General features: G+C 42.4%; 1 protein-coding gene across 2 annotated transcripts in view; it reads right to left on the bottom strand.

The window, feature by feature from the left end:
- The window catches only part of LOC121289532 (prosaposin-like), an 84,374-nt gene that overhangs the window by 51,128 nt on the left and 17,023 nt on the right, over positions 1-16,223 (bottom strand). For both annotated transcript variants that reach the window (XM_041209029.1, XM_041209028.1), the window contains exons 7-10: positions 15,709-15,889; positions 10,086-10,219; positions 6,226-6,303; positions 5,612-5,722 (exon numbers count right to left, since the gene is read on the bottom strand). In XM_041209029.1, coding sequence (XP_041064963.1) covers positions 5,612-5,722; positions 6,226-6,303; positions 10,086-10,219; positions 15,709-15,889 — 504 coding nt within the window. The remainder of the gene's footprint in view (positions 1-5,611; positions 5,723-6,225; positions 6,304-10,085; positions 10,220-15,708; positions 15,890-16,223) is intronic.

Below are 16,223 nucleotides of genomic sequence, written 5' to 3'. Positions count from 1 at the left end.
TAGTAGAACTGTTCAAAATAAGGACAGAGCTGAGAATGGGAACAGGTTTGAGTAGTAGAAATATTCAAAATAAGGACAGAGCTGAGAATGGGAACAGGTTTGAGAAGTAGAAATGTTCAAAATAAATACAGAGCTGAGAATGGGTACAGGTTTGAGTAGTAGAACTGTTCAAAATAAGGACAGAGCTGAGAATGGGAACAGGTTTGAGTAGTAGAACTGTTCAAAATAAGGACAGAGCTGAGAATGGGAACAGGTTTGAGTAGTAGAACTGTTCAAAATAAGGACAGAGCTGAGAATGGGAACAGGTTTGAGTAGTAGAACTGTTCAAATTAAATACAGAGCTGAGAATGGGTACAGGTTTGAGTAGTAGAACTGTTCAAAATAAATACAGAGCTGAGAATGGGAACAGGTTTGAGTACTAGAAATGTTCAAAATAAATACAGAGCTGAGAATGGGAACAGGTTTGAGTAGTAGAACTGTTCAAAATAAGGACAGATCTGAGAATGGGAACAGGTTTGAGCAGTAGAACTGTTCATAATAAATACAGAGCTGAGAATGGGAACAGGTTTGAGTAGTAGAACTGTTCATAATAAATACAGAGCTGAGAATGGGAACAGGTTTGAGTAGTAGAACTGTTCAAAATAAATACTGAGCTGAGAATGTGTACAGGTTTGAGTATTAGAACTGTTCAAAATAAATACAGAGCTGAGAATGGGAACAGTTTTGAGTAGTAGAAATGTTCAAAATAAATACAGAGCTGAGAATGGGAACAGGTTTGAGTAGTAGAACTGTTCAAAATAAGGACAGAGCTGAGAATGGGAACAGGTTTGAGTAGTAGAACTGTTCAAAATAAATACAGAGCTGAGAATGGGAACAGGTTTGAGTATTAGAAATGTTGAAAATAAATACAGAGCTGAGAATGTGTACAGGTTTGAGTAGTAGAACTGTTCAAAATAAATACAGAGCTGAGAATGGGAACAGGTTTGAGTAGTAGAAATGTGCAAAATAAATACATAGCTGAGAATGGGAACAGGTTTGAGTAGTAGAACTGTTCAAAATAAGGACAGAGCTGAGAATGGGAACAGGTTTGAGTAGTATAACTGTTTAAAATAAATACAGAGCTGAGAATGGGAACAGGTTTGAGTAGTAGACCTGTTCAAAATTAATACAGAGCTGAGAATGGGAACAGGTTTGAGTAGTAGAAATGTTCAAAATAAATACAGAGCTGAGAATTGGAACAGGTTTGAGTAGTAGAACTGTTCAAAGTAAGGACAGAGCTGAGAATGGGAACAGGTTCGAGTAGTAGAACTGTTCAAAATAAGGACAGAGCTGAGAATGGGAACAGGTTTGAGTAGTAGAACTGTTCAAATTAAATACAGAGCTGAGAATGGGTACAGGTTTGAGTAGTAGAACTGTTCAAAATAAGGACAGAGCTGAGAATGGGTACATGTTTGAGTAGTAGAACTGTTCAAAATAAGGACAGAGCTGAGATTGGGCACAGGTTTGAGTAGTAGAAATGTTCAAAATAAGGACAGCTGAGAATGGGAACAGTTTTGAGTAGTAGAAATGTTCAAAATAAGGACAGAGCTGAGAATGGGAACAGGTTTGAGTAGTAGAAATGTTCAAAATAAATACAGAGCTGAGAATGGGTACAGGTTTGAGTAGTAGAACTGTTCAGAATAAGGACAGAGCTGAGAATGGGAACAGGTTCGAGTAGTAGAACTGTTCAAAATAAGGACAGAGCTGAGAATGGGAACAGGTTTGAGTAGTAGAACTGTTCAAATTAAATACAGAGCTGAGAATGGGTACAGGTTTGAGTAGTAGAACTGTTCAAAATAAGGACAGAGCTGAGAATGGGTACATGTTTGAGTAGTAGAACTGTTCAAAATAAGGACAGAGCTGAGATTGGGCACAGGTTTGAGTAGTAGAAATGTTCAAAATAAGGACAGCTGAGAATGGGAACAGTTTTGAGTAGTAGAACTGTTCAAAATAAGGACAGAGCTGAGAATGGGAACAGGTTTGAGTAGTAGAACTGTTCAAAATAAATACAGAGCTGAGAATGGGAATAGATTTGAGTAGTAGAACTGTTCAAAATAAGGACAGCTGTGAATTGGTACAGGTTTGAGTAGTAGAACTGTTCAAAATAAGGACAGAGCTGAGAATGGGAACAGGTTTGAGTAGTAGAACTGTTCAAAGTAAATACAGAGCTGAGAATGGGAACAGGTTTGAGTAGTAGAACTGTTCAAAATAAATACAGAGCTGAGAATGTGTACAGGTTTGAGTAGTAGAACTGTTCAAAATAAATACAGAGCTGAGAATGGGAACAGGTTTGAGTAGTAGAAATGTTCAAAATAAATACAGAGCTGAGAATGGGAACAGGTTTGAGTAGTAGAACTGTTCAAAATAAATACAGAGCTGAGAATGGGAACAGGTTTGAGTACTAGAAATGTTCAAAATAAATACAGAACTGACAATGGGAACAGGTTTGACTAGTAGAACTGTTCAAAATAAGGACAAAGCTGAGAATGGGAACAGGTTTGAGTAGTAGAAATGTTCAAAATAAGGACAGAGCTGAGAATGGGAACAGGTTTGAGTAGTAGAACTGTTCAAAATAAATGCAGAGCTGAGAATGGGAACAAGTTTGAGTAGTAGAATTGTTCAAAATAAGGACAGAGCTGAGAATGGGAACAGGTTTGAGTAGTAGAACTGTTCAAAATAAATACAGAGCTGAGAATGGGAACAGGTTTGAGTAGTAGAAATGTTCAAAATAAATACAGAGCTGAGAATGGGAACAGGTTTGAGTAGTAGAACTGTTCAAAGTAAGGACAGAGCTGTGAATGGGAACAGGTTTGAGTAGTAGAACTGTTCAAAATAAGGACAGAGCTGAGAATGGGAACAGGTTTGAGTAGTAGAAATATTCAAAATAAGGACAGAGCTGAGAATGGGAACAGGTTTGAGTAGTAGAAATGTTCAAAATAAATACAGAGCTGAGAATGGGTACAGGTTTGAGTAGTAGAACTGTTCAAAATAAGGACAGAGCTGAGAATGGGAACAGGTTTGAGTAGTAGAACTGTTCAAAATAAGGACAGAGCTGAGAATGGGAACAGGTTTGAGTAGTAGAACTGTTCAAAATAAGGACAGAGCTGAGAATGGGAACAGGTTTGAGTAGTAGAACTGTTCAAATTAAATACAGAGCTGAGAATGGGTACAGGTTTGAGTAGTAGAACTGTTCAAAATAAATACAGAGCTGAGAATGGGAACAGGTTTGAGTACTAGAAATGTTCAAAATAAATACAGAGCTGAGAATGGGAACAGGTTTGAGTAGTAGAACTGTTCAAAATAAGGACAGATCTGAGAATGGGAACAGGTTTGAGCAGTAGAACTGTTCATAATAAATACAGAGCTGAGAATGGGAACAGGTTTGAGTAGTAGAACTGTTCAAAATAAATACTGAGCTGAGAATGTGTACAGGTTTGAGTATTAGAACTGTTCAAAATAAATACAGAGCTGAGAATGGGAACAGTTTTGAGTAGTAGAAATGTTCAAAATAAATACAGAGCTGAGAATGGGAACAGGTTTGAGTAGTAGAACTGTTCAAAATAAGGACAGAGCTGAGAATGGGAACAGGTTTGAGTAGTAGAACTGTTCAAAATAAATACAGAGCTGAGAATGGGAACAGGTTTGAGTAGTAGAAATGTTCAAAATAAATACAGAGCTGAGAATGGGAACAGGTTTGAGTATTAGAAATGTTGAAAATAAATACAGAGCTGAGAATGTGTACAGGTTTGAGTAGTAGAACTGTTCAAAATAAATACAGAGCTGAGAATGGGAACAGGTTTGAGTAGTAGAAATGTGCAAAATAAATACAGAGCTGAGAATGGGAACAGGTTTGAGTAGTAGAACTGTTCAAAATAAGGACAGAGCTGAGAATGGGAACAGGTTTGAGTAGTATAACTGTTTAAAATAAATACAGAGCTGAGAATGGGAACAGGTTTGAGTAGTAGAAATGTTCAAAATAAATACAGAGCTGAGAATGGGAACAGGTTTGAGTAGTAGAACTGTTCAAAGTTAGGACAGAGCTGAGAATGGGAACAGGTTCGAGTAGTAGAACTGTTCAAAATAAGGACAGAGCTGAGAATGGGAACAGGTTTGAGTAGTAGAACTGTTCAAATTAAATACAGAGCTGAGAATGGGTACAGGTTTGAGTAGTAGAACTGTTCAAAATAAGGACAGAGCTGAGAATGGGTACATGTTTGAGTAGTAGAACTGTTCAAAATAAGGACAGAGCTGAGATTGGGCACAGGTTTGAGTAGTAGAAATGTTCAAAATAAGGACAGCTGAGAATGGGAACAGTTTTGAGTAGTAGAAATGTTCAAAATAAGGACAGAGCTGAGAATGGGAACAGGTTTGAGTAGTAGAAATGTTCAAAATAAATACAGAGCTGAGAATGGGTACAGGTTTGAGTAGTAGAACTGTTCAGAATAAGGACAGAGCTGAGAATGGGAACAGGTTCGAGTAGTAGAACTGTTCAAAATAAGGACAGAGCTGAGAATGGGAACAGGTTTGAGTAGTAGAACTGTTCAAATTAAATACAGAGCTGAGAATGGGTACAGGTTTGAGTAGTAGAACTGTTCAAAATAAGGACAGAGCTGAGAATGGGTACATGTTTGAGTAGTAGAACTGTTCAAAATAAGGACAGAGCTGAGATTGGGCACAGGTTTGAGTAGTAGAAATGTTCAAAATAAGGACAGCTGAGAATGGGAACAGTTTTGAGTAGTAGAACTGTTCAAAATAAGGACAGAGCTGAGAATGGGAACAGGTTTGAGTAGTAGAACTGTTCAAAATAAATACAGAGCTGAGAATGGGAATAGATTTGAGTAGTAGAACTGTTCAAAATAAGGACAGCTGTGAATTGGTACAGGTTTGAGTAGTAGAACTGTTCAAAATAAGGACAGAGCTGAGAATGGGAACAGGTTTGAGTAGTAGAACTGTTCAAAGTAAATACAGAGCTGAGAATGGGAACAGGTTTGAGTAGTAGAACTGTTCAAAATAAATACAGAGCTGAGAATGGGTACCGGTTTGAGCAGCAGTGGAACTGTTATTAGCTGCAAACTGCTTTCATGCCTCAATGCAGGCTGGTATCTTGCTGATACTATTTGGCTACAGAGTGCAGATAAACAGATGGTGATTGCAAAATCAAAATCACTACCTAACTTAGGCATCAGACAAACCACCACAGCTCAAGTCTACTTTGGAAATGAACAGAACGCCACCCGAAATTCTGCCAACGTCACATGAAAGATAATCTTTCGATGCTGTACGAGGATTTAGCAAGTCTGCATTCACTGCCCACATGTTCCTGTGATAACTGGTATGAACAGTATATATGAAAGTTGTGCTACTACTAGGTCAGGAATTAGCCATGATTGCAATGTGAAGGGAGAGTGGATTCCAAATTTGTGGAATCAAAATAAGATATAAGTGCAAAAGTCAAATAGTAATAAATATAACACACAGTCTTTAAATCAGATTTGACTGTCATCCACTATCTGTTGTCTATGAATCTTCACTCATTGCCATTCATTACACAGAGGATTGAAGTTATACTTACTTCACACCGGGTGGCAATTTCCCAGGTCTGGCACCAGTGTGATGGTCCCCAGGTGCACTCATCGCGTCCAAGCAACTTTGCCTCCACTTTTCTTACACAGAAATCCAGTTCCTGTCAGTAAATACATAACGATGGTAGTGGGTGAGGCCTACTCCTGAATGAACATATGTCTATACAGCTCTCTGAGAGATCAAACACAGGATACACTTTGCTGGTTTTACCAGATAGAGGAAGCAGTGAGCCGAGTTGCTATTCTCAGCTTTATCCTCTCTCGTGAGTCTTCATATCTGTGCAGCACCAAGGGTGCTGGTGGCTTTCTGATACCCTGACCAAGTGATATTCTTCAAGTGATTTTGTGCAGCAGACGTTGACAGGTTAGTTGACTGTGACCAGACAGTTGAACCTGATGTCACCAGTCATCTTCACATTTTCTATCTGCTTGCCTCGGAGGATGCTAGCAGAAATTTCATTCCAACAAGAAGATATCTGAAGTAGAACAGTACAACACAGAAGGCGGCCATTTGGCCCATTGCTCTTTACATGAATTACCAGATCACCCTCTCTCTGATCGTGCAATATTTGGAGAATGAGAGTGCTAATCTTCATACACTTACCCCACAAAGATCTTTGTCCTCCTGATTCTGAAGAAGATTGCTGAGCTGGGCTTTATGGGAGTGGATAAAGTCTTCGCACTATAAGAACCAGATTAAATAAAAAAGAAAATCAGCCAATCCCATTCTCGTACAACTAATGGCTTCAATGTTCTTCATGTCTAAGTGGCTTACACAATGGGGCCAGAACAGAAACAGAGAGCAAGAGCGAAAAGCACAAAGCAACAATTTGTTATATACCGTACTCATATAGCATCTTCAATGTAATAAAATGTCCCAAGGTGCTTCACAGGAGTGTTTGAAAGCAAAATGTGACACTGAGACACAGAAGGTAATATTAGGAAAGCAGGCCCAAAGCCTGGTCAAAGAGGTAGGTAAAAAAGCATCTTAAAAGGAGGATAGAGAGGTGGAGAAGTTTGAGGGTGGAATTTCAGAGCTTAGACCCCAGGCAACTGATGCTACAGCTGATGGTACACACACGGCACGGTGATTAAAATCAGGGTTGTTCAAAGCTAGAGTTAGAGGAGCACAGTTATCTTAGACAGGAGGGCTGATATGTGGTCAGAAGCTCATCACGAGTCACCAAGCTTGCAAACATTCTGGTTTAGTCTCAGACAGCTGCTAGGGAGAGGGATGGAGTCGGCAGCTAGGGAATTGAGTTTGGAGCAGGGTCCAAAGACATTAGCTCTCAGCTTCTTAATATTTAATTGGAGGAAATTTCTGTTCATCCATGTCAGATAAACAGCCTGATAGTTTATAAACAATGGAGGTGAGGTAGAGCTGGATGTTGTCAGCATACATGTGAAAGCATATGCTGTGTTTTTAGATAATGCCACTGAGGGGCAGAATGTCGATGAGAAATATCAGGGGCCAAGGATAGATCCTTAGAGGACACTAGAGTTCATGATGCAAGAGTGGGAGTAACTATTGCAGATGATATTCTGGCTATGATTAGGTAAGAATGGAACCGGGTAAGTGCAGCCCCCCCCAGCTGGATGATAGTGGAGAGGCATTGGAGGAAGATGGTTGGTCAACCATGTCAAAGGCTACAGACAGGTTGAGAAGAATGAGGAGAGAAAAGGTTACCTTTGGCGCTGTTACATAGGATGTTATTTGTAACTTGGTAAGACCTGTTTCAGTGAAGTGGCAGGGGTGGAAACCTGATTGAAGGGATTCAAATGTGAGTTCTGAGAAAAATGGGCACTGATTTGGGAGGCAATAAGTTCAAGAACCTCGGAGAGGAAACGGAGGTTGGAGATGTGGCAGTACTTTGCAAGGCTAGAGGGGTCAAGGGTCGGTTTTTGAGGAGAACGGTGATGGCAACAGCTTTGAAGGAGGAAGCGACAACACCTGAAGAGAGAACCATTTACAGCATTGTCTAACATGGGGGGCCAGGATGGGTAGGCAGCAGTTTAGTCGGAACAGGGTTGAGGGAGCAGGAGGTGGGTCTTATGGAGAAGATGAACATGGAGAGGGAATGAGGGGAGAAACTAGAAAAAGATGCAAGTTCAGGTAAAGGTGGGGGAAGCTCGAGAGAAAGTTAGACATGGTGGACCAGAGGAAGGGAAGGAAAAGTAGAGGCAGCTGATCGGATGGTCTCAACCTTGGTGAAAAAGAAGTCCATGAGCCCCTTGCACCTACTGTTGGAAGTAAAGATGGAGGAGACGGGGGGAGGGGGTTAAGACGATGGTCTGCATTAGAGCAAAGAAGCCGGAGGTTATCTTTGCATTCAGGATGATCCTTTTAACTAGTGAGCCATTTTAGCAGATCAGAGAGGACCTGACAGTGCATTACGTAACCCAGCCAGATGCGGCAGTGAATGACTAAACCAGTTGTCTGCCATATTTATTCACTTTGGCATCTCTTGGACTTAAGGGAGAGGGATGAGGGAACAGCTAGGATGAGAAAGAGTAACAGTTTATTGGGGACTATGGCATCAAAGGTGGATCTGAGGATGTGGTTGGGTAAATGAGTAGCTACAGAATTGTTGTGGTGGATGAAGGGTGGATAGAAGGCTTGGTTGTTGGGATTTTGAAAAAGCAGTTGTAAGTGAATTGGGAGGTAGTTTCTCTGCAAGGGTGAACACTGAAGGAAGTAGGGTTGGGCCAGGGAAGTGGGAGAGATTTGAGATTGATAGAAGGAAATGATTAGAGCAGGGGAGATTTTGAGAGCGAGGTTAAACCATGAAGAATAAATGAACAGGTGCAAACAGGCGACATTGCTGGGGCTGTGGTCATTAAGAGCCAGTCACTTCATTAGCGCGCAGGCATCCTGTGCACCTTCGCAAAAACTAGGTTGGTAAGAAAATGGGATTAAAGCAAAATACTGCAGCTGCTGGAGATCTGAAATAAAAACACAGCAGGTACGGCAGCATCTGTGGAGAGAGAAACAGAGTTAGCAAGTCCAATATAACTCGTCTTCAGTTCCAAAGGAGAGTCATATTGGACTCGAAACGTTAACTCTGTTTCTCTTTTCACAGATGCTTCCAGACCTGCTGAGTTTTTCCAGCCCTTTCTGCTTTTATTTATCTAAGAATATGATATTTGGTTAACCTCTACCCAAAATCTCACAAATCTTTGGGGTATAGTATTATTGCAGTGGGTAGAGGGGAGGGGTCATAATGTACAAATGTTCAGGACCAGCCACATAAATATTGTGGCTGCAAGAGCCGGTTAGAGGCTGGGAATTATTCAGTGAATAACTCACCTCCTGACTCTTCAAAACCTGTCCACTATCTACAAGGCACAAGTCAGGAGTGTGATGGAATACTCCCCACTTGCCTGGATGAGTGCAGCTCCCACAACACTCAAGAAGCTCAACCCCATCCTGGACAAAGCAGCCACTTGATTGGACCCCCATCCACCACCCTAAACATTCACTCCCTCCATCATCGGTGCACTGTGGCTGCAGTCTGTACTGTATACAAGATGCACTGCAGCAACTCACCAAGGCTTCTTCGTCAGCACCTTCCAAACCCGCGACATCCACCATCTAGAAGGACAAGGGTAGCAGATACATGGGAACACCACCGCCTGGAAGTTCCCCGCCAAGTCACTCACCATCCTGATTTGGAAATATATCGGCCGTTCCTTCACTGTCACTGGGTCAAAATCCTGGAACTCCCTCCCTAACAGCACTGTGGGTGTACCTACACCACATGGACTGCAGCGATTCAAGAAGGCAGCTCACCACCACCTTCTCAAGGGCAATTAAGCTTGGGCAAGAAATGCTGCCTCTGAGTGATGCCCACATACTCCATGTTAAAAAAAAATGAACCTGTGACTCTAAACCACAGATATCCATGTGTGAAGTCAGTTCCTCAATGTTTAACTGTTTTTGGTAGAATTAACTTTAATATGGTTTCACTTCCTATTTTCACTTCACTCTCATTCTCTTTAAGAAGAAAGGGTACACACCATGTGAGAGCTCTTTTGACACCTGCTGTTATTGCTCTGTGTCTACTGCTATGATTTGCAATGGTTGGCTTGTATGTCCTTTGCAAGTCTGCCTGCCAACCTTTGTTTCCCTCCCCCACTTTCTGTACCAGGGAAAGTATTGGTAAGCAATAAACAAGAGGGAGGATACGATAAAACATTTCAGTGTGCCATCTGTTTCCTCTGTAATGTTCTTAGTTCATTACCACCATTACTAATGGGCCAATACTCACCAGATCCAGAATGCCCTCGCCATGCACAACTCTAATTTGGAAGGGAAGAATTGTTCTATTGAGTGTTTCACATTTCAGTCTGACAACTCTTTATCCATTTCACTGATTAGTGAAATCCTGGCGTCAATACTTTATCTGATCTCATTACTGACGAGGTCTGCAGTACCTCTTTTAACTCCCTCTGACAAGAACTCACCATCAAATTGGAGACATCAGAATATGAGTTGCAGGCTTTTGGCAGGAGTACATCCACTTCTGTGCCCTGCTTCCGAGCTGACTTGAGCTGATGCACTACGTTCTCACACATATCACAGGACATTATAGGCAGCACTGTATTGCGAGAATGTGGGAGAAATTCACATTAAACAGAGTGAAGAGTTGAACAGCAAGCTTTTCCTGGCAAACAATAAATAGATGCTTTTAATGTATTAGCTGGAACATGAGGGTAAACACCCACGAGAAACTAGTTGGTACCAATGAATCTCCTGTTGCACTATATCTGGGGAAATACATGCAACATCAAAGCAAGTTATTGCTCAATATTGATCAAGGAATCAATTACAGCAGTAAGGAGGGATGACATCTTAGAAGGCTCCTCAAGTGAAGCCATATGGGTAGAACTGAAAAACAAGAAAGGAGCAATCGCATTGCTGGGAGTGTACTATAGGCCCCCAAACAGTCAAAGAGAAATAGAAGAGCAGATATGTAGGCAAATTTCAGAGAGGTGTAAAAATAATAGGGTAGTAATAGTGGGGGATTTCAACTTCCCCAACATTAACTGGGTTAGTCATAGTGTGATAGGTTTAGAGGAAGCAGAATTCTTAAAATGCATCCAGGAGAGCTTTTTAAGCCAGTAAGTAGAAGGTCCTACAAGAGAGGGGGCGGTCCTGGACTTAATTTTAGGGAATGAAGCTGGGCAAGCAGTAGAGGTATCATTGAGGGAGCATTTTGTAGATTGTTATCATAACTCTGTTAGATTCAAGGTTGTTACAGAAAAGGACAAGGATGGGCCAGAAATCAGAGTTCTAAATTGGGGAAGGCCGATTTTAATAAGATCAGATATGATTTGGCCAGAGTGGATTGGGAGCAGCTACTTTTAGGTAAATCTGCGTCAGAGCAGTGGGACTCATTCAAGAAGGAAATAGGGAGAGTACAGGGCCAACATATTCCAGTGAAGAGAAAGGGTGGGACCAACAAATCCAGGGAACCCTGGATGTTGAGGGATATACAGGATTGGGTAAAGAGAAAAAGAGAGGCTTATGGGAGATACCCAAGGACTCAAAACAGCGGAAGCCCTAGAGGAATATAGAATGTGTAGAGGGAACTTAAAAAGGAAATTAGGAGAGCAAAAAGGCATGAAAAAACATTGGCAGGTAAAATAAAGGAAAATCCAAAGTTCTTTTACAAGTACATTAAGAGTAAGAGGATAACTAGGGGAAGAGTAGGGCCGGTTAAGGACCATAGTGGTAATTAGTGTGTGGAGCCAGAAAATGTAGGTAGGGTTCTAAGTGAATACTTTGTGTCAGTGTTCACAAGTGAGAGGGACGATGTGGGTACGGAAATCAGGCAGAAGGACTGTGATATAATTAAAGAAATTAGCATAGAAAGGGAGGAGGTTCTAAGGGGTCTGGCAGGCTTAAAAGTAGATAAATTCCAGGCCCGGATGAAATGTATCCCAGGCTGTTGAGAGAGGCAAGGGAGGAGATAGCAGGGGCGCTGGCAATAATTTTCAATACCTCTCTGGCCACAGGAGAGGTGTCAGAGGACTGGAGGACAGCCAATGTGGTACCGTTATTCAAGAAGGGAGGAAGGGATAAACCAGGGAACTACAGGACAGTCAGTCTAACCTCAGTGGTGGGGAAACTATTGGAAGCAATTCTGAGGGACAGAATTAATCTACACTTGGAGAGACAGGGATTAATCAAGGACAGTCAGCATGGTTTTGTTCAGGGGAGGTCATGTCTGACCAATTTGATTGAATTTTTCAAAGAGGTGACTAGGTGTGTAGATGAGGGCAATGCATTTGATGTAATCTACTTAGACTTTAGCAAGGCTTTTGATAAGGTCCTGCATAGGAGACTGATAATGAAGGTAAGAGCCCATGGGATCCAAGGCAATTTGGCAAATTGGATCCAGAATTGGCTGAGTGGCAGGAAGCAGAGGGTGATGTTCGAGGGGTGTTTTTGTGACTGGGTGCCTGTGTCCAGTGGGGTTCCACAGGCATCAGTGTTGGGTCCCTTGCTGTTTGTGGTATATATAAACGATTTAGACTTGAATGTAGGAGAGTTGATCAGTAAGTTCACGGATGACAAAAAAATTGTTGGGGTGGTAAATAGTGAGGAGGATAGCTTTAGATTACAGGTTATAGATGGGCTGGTCAGATGGGCTGATCAGTGGCAAATGGAATTTAATCTGGATAAGTGTGAGGTGATGCACTTGGGCAGGACAAACAAGGCACGGGAACACACGATGAATGGTAGGTCCCTGGGAAGTACCGAGGATCAGAGGGGCCTTGGTGTGCATGTCCACCAGTCCCTTAAGGTAGCGGGACAGGTAGATAAGGTGGTTAAGAAGGCAAATGGGATACTTGCCTTTATTAGCCGAGGCAAAGAATATAAGAGCAGGGAGGTTATGCTGGAACTGTATAAAATGCTGGTTAGGCCACAGCTAGAGTATTGCGTGCAGTTCTGGAATCTGCATTATATGAAGGGTGTGATTGTACTAGAGAGAGTGCAGAGGAGATTTACCAGGATGTTGCCTGGGCTGGAGAATTTTAGTTATGAGGAGAGATTGGATAGACTGAGGTTATTTTCCCTGGAGCAGAGGGGATTGAGAGGGGACATGATTGAGGTGTATAAAATTATGAGGGGCATAGATAGGGTAGACAGGAAGGGACTTTTCCCCTTGGTGGAGGGATCAATATCCAGGGGGCATAGATTTAAGGTAAGGGGCAGGAGGTTTAGAGGGGATGTGAGGAAGAATTTTTTCACCCAGGGGCTGGTGGAAATCTGGAACTCACTGCCTGAAAGGGTGGAAGAGGCAGAAACCCTCATAACATTTAAGAAGTATTTGGATGAGCACTTGCGATGCCATGGCATACAAGACTATGGGCCTAGTGCTGGAAAATGGGATTAGAATAGTTAGGTACTTGTTTGACCTTTGCAGACTCGATGGGCCAAAGGGCCTTTTTCTGTGATGGAGGCCTCTATGGCTCAATAAGTTAATGAGAGAAATTGTTGTGATCAGCCTCTGATGGGTACATTGGCCAATTCTGAACTTGACCCAAAGCTAATTTGAAAGCTTTTGTGCTTAAGTCTACTCATTGAGAAAGGTGTCCATATTTTCTATTGCAACGTGTGCTGTTTGCAGGTTACACTGATTGGCGGTGATTGGCACAATGGTGGCATGAGGAAACACTCTTTTTAATGCATTGTGTGGTCAGGATCTGAAATGCACCAGCCGAGAGTGTCGGGGAGGCAGATTCAATCCAAACCTTCAAAAGGGAGAGAACAATTTACAGGCTATGGGGAAAAGGTGGGGGTGTGGGACTAGCTGAGTTGCTCTTGAAGAGTTGTCATGGATGCAATGATACAAATATCCTCCTCCTGCACCATAACCATCCTGTGATTCAGTATCAAAGGGAGACAATGCATCCCACTACCAATGGTAGCGCCTTAAAAGACAAATATTTTTAGGAACAAGGAAAGACCATTCGGCCCAACATGGCCAAGCATTTTTTTTGATATATCTATCCAGAATTATCTCAATTATCTCCACTGTGAGGGATTAAGACCTCACCCTGTATATTTTTCTTAAAAAATATATGGAGATATGCTCATTGCTATCTCTAAAAATAAGTAAAATGGACAAATATGTAAAATGGCTCAATTTATATCCATCTGTGACCCTGAACAGGAGAACCTACCTGGCAGTCTTGGGGAACTCGCACCTCGGTATCCCTGAAGAGCCAGTAACAACCCCCTGTGGACCGCACAGACCAAATTCAAAGAGAGCTGTACAAAGGCCATCGGCATTTCATAACCCAGGCTGGCCAACAGGAGCCTGCTCTTCTGCAACCTTCCTTTCAATTCTTAATGGTTGAGACATTTAACAACCTTGGAGATCCAGAAGAAGGATACATGCCCTTTGTCAAAGACAGTACGGAGAGGTGGGATTGGACCTCTGTCTAATGGAACCAATAGTATTGCCTTGCTGAACTGCAAAGTCTCAGTCTGCTTTTTTATCATCTGACTAGCAGCCTCACAGACAAGGAGCTCTGGCTCAGGTTAGACACCTGGCTCCATCTACACTGCTTCTGCTGGAAATTCTGTACCATCACCTCCAGGACTGGTGCATGCCTCTCTCATTGTGTGATGTCAACACGACCGGAACAGTGAATTGCCAGCATCAGTTTTCAGTTCACCACCTCCGTGAAAGAATACTTACCACTGGTAAGAGGAGGAAGCTGAGCCAGGCATGTGCAGCCTGGGAGGAGGTGGATGAGGAGGTCAGCCATGTTGGGCTGGTCAGAAGGGCAAGGCCCCAATGCCAGAAAATGCTCAATGACCTAATAAGGGTAGCCAGGATGAGTAAGGCCTCTGTATGTGTGATCTTGTGGCAGTGTGTTACAGGCGCACCCCTTAATGCAAGAGGAAAGCCAGTTTTTTCTATTCATTCATGAGATGTGGGTGACTAGGCCAGCATTTATTGCCCATCCCTAATTGCCCTTGAGATGGTGGTGTTGAGCTGCCTTCTTGAGCCGCTGCAGTCCATCTGCTGTAGGTGCTGTTAGGGAGGGAGTTCCAGGATTTTGCGACAGTGAAGGAACGGCCGATATATTTCCAAGTCAGGATGGTGAGTGGCTTGGAGGGGAACTTCCAGGTGGTGATGTTCCCATGTATCTGCTGCCCTTGTCCTTCTAGATGGTAGTGATTGTGGGTTTGGAAGGTGCTGTCTAAGGAGCTTGGCTGCACCTCAAAGGCAGCATGATTCAACAACGGACACAGTTATCTTTGACAATGTGCACTTAAAGCTTTGACCCAGTTGTAAGGTGGGTGGTTGGCAGAATGAGCATATGACAGATGAGTACAATATCCAGGCTGGCATGCGGGCAACAAATAATGGGCAGGCAGCATGCCATAAAGTAGCCGGAAGTTGTTAAAGAATGCATTCTTATACATTATTTCAGAAGAAGTGAGACCACATTACCCATCTTTCTCAGATAATTTATAGCCCTGCGAGATGGCCAGGAACAAAACATAGCACTTAGCAGAACTCTCAGCAGCCCAGAAAAGACCTCTAACTCATATGATTTGAAAATGGGTAGTCTGCTCATTCAAATAAGCATTCCCAGAATGTAGCAGATCGACTAACTGCTATGCTGAAATTCACGGCTCATCTGTAGCTTTTAAACCACCCTGACAAGCTGCCACTTAAAAAATCGGGACACATGGTGTGAATTTGACTCTAAAATTGTATCAAAGCATTCACACTGTATTATGGCAGTCAATCGGGCCGAAAGCGATCTTAAATACACTATTAATTGATATTTACATAACGCAGGGAGGGTCCCAACTTTTAAACCCATCTGCCTGCTGCATTATACAACACTGGCGTGTTGACATTGGGAGCACTGCCTGATGTCACCTTGTCCGATAACATGTCTCCGGATGTGGGGAATGCTCTGGATTTGGGAGCGTATTATCCTGCCTATGGTTTTTGACGTGCATTTAACCACAATCTTCGGTTTAGAAATGGTGAGCTTTAAATAAATACCTCCTGCTTTGGGTTATAGATCTCTTGATGGTTTGGATACTTACTTGAGTCCTTCTTGCCCCTGGAACAGAGACGAAGTGTGTCACATACACCACTGGGCGTGAGTTTTTTGAACAGTAGCTCGACAGCAGCTTCCCCTCTCTTTTCCATTAAGTTGTGACATTTTGTAAAGTATTTGCTGGGCAGTTGGGAGCAGACTTTACTGGGTAGTTTGATGATGACACTCTGTAAATGAATGGTGACAAGTTACAACACTCAAATCGTCAACATAGACTCTTCCGAATAATTGCATCTCTGCGTTTCAGTTCCTGTTTTACTTTACACCAAAGCTGAGAAGCGAAATCCACCAACACTTTGATATGTCAAAAAAATTTTAAACTAACGGGTTTCAAAGTCGTGGTTCCCGGCCGGATTAGCCGATCAAGGCAATGAGTAGCTCATCCATGCCAGCCAGGGATTCCTTTGAGCACCATCCCCGATGTGTGTGGAGATTGTTGATCTCAGCGGCCAGGGTAGTATTTATTTCCCAATCATTCTCAGGATGGTAGACACTGTTGAA

Source organism: Carcharodon carcharias, chromosome 17 (genome assembly GCF_017639515.1).
Source record: "Carcharodon carcharias isolate sCarCar2 chromosome 17, sCarCar2.pri, whole genome shotgun sequence".
Taxonomy (NCBI): Eukaryota; Metazoa; Chordata; class Chondrichthyes; order Lamniformes; family Lamnidae; genus Carcharodon; species Carcharodon carcharias.
Note: the sequence above shows the minus strand (reverse complement) of the source record. Positions and strands in the feature narration are given on the sequence as shown.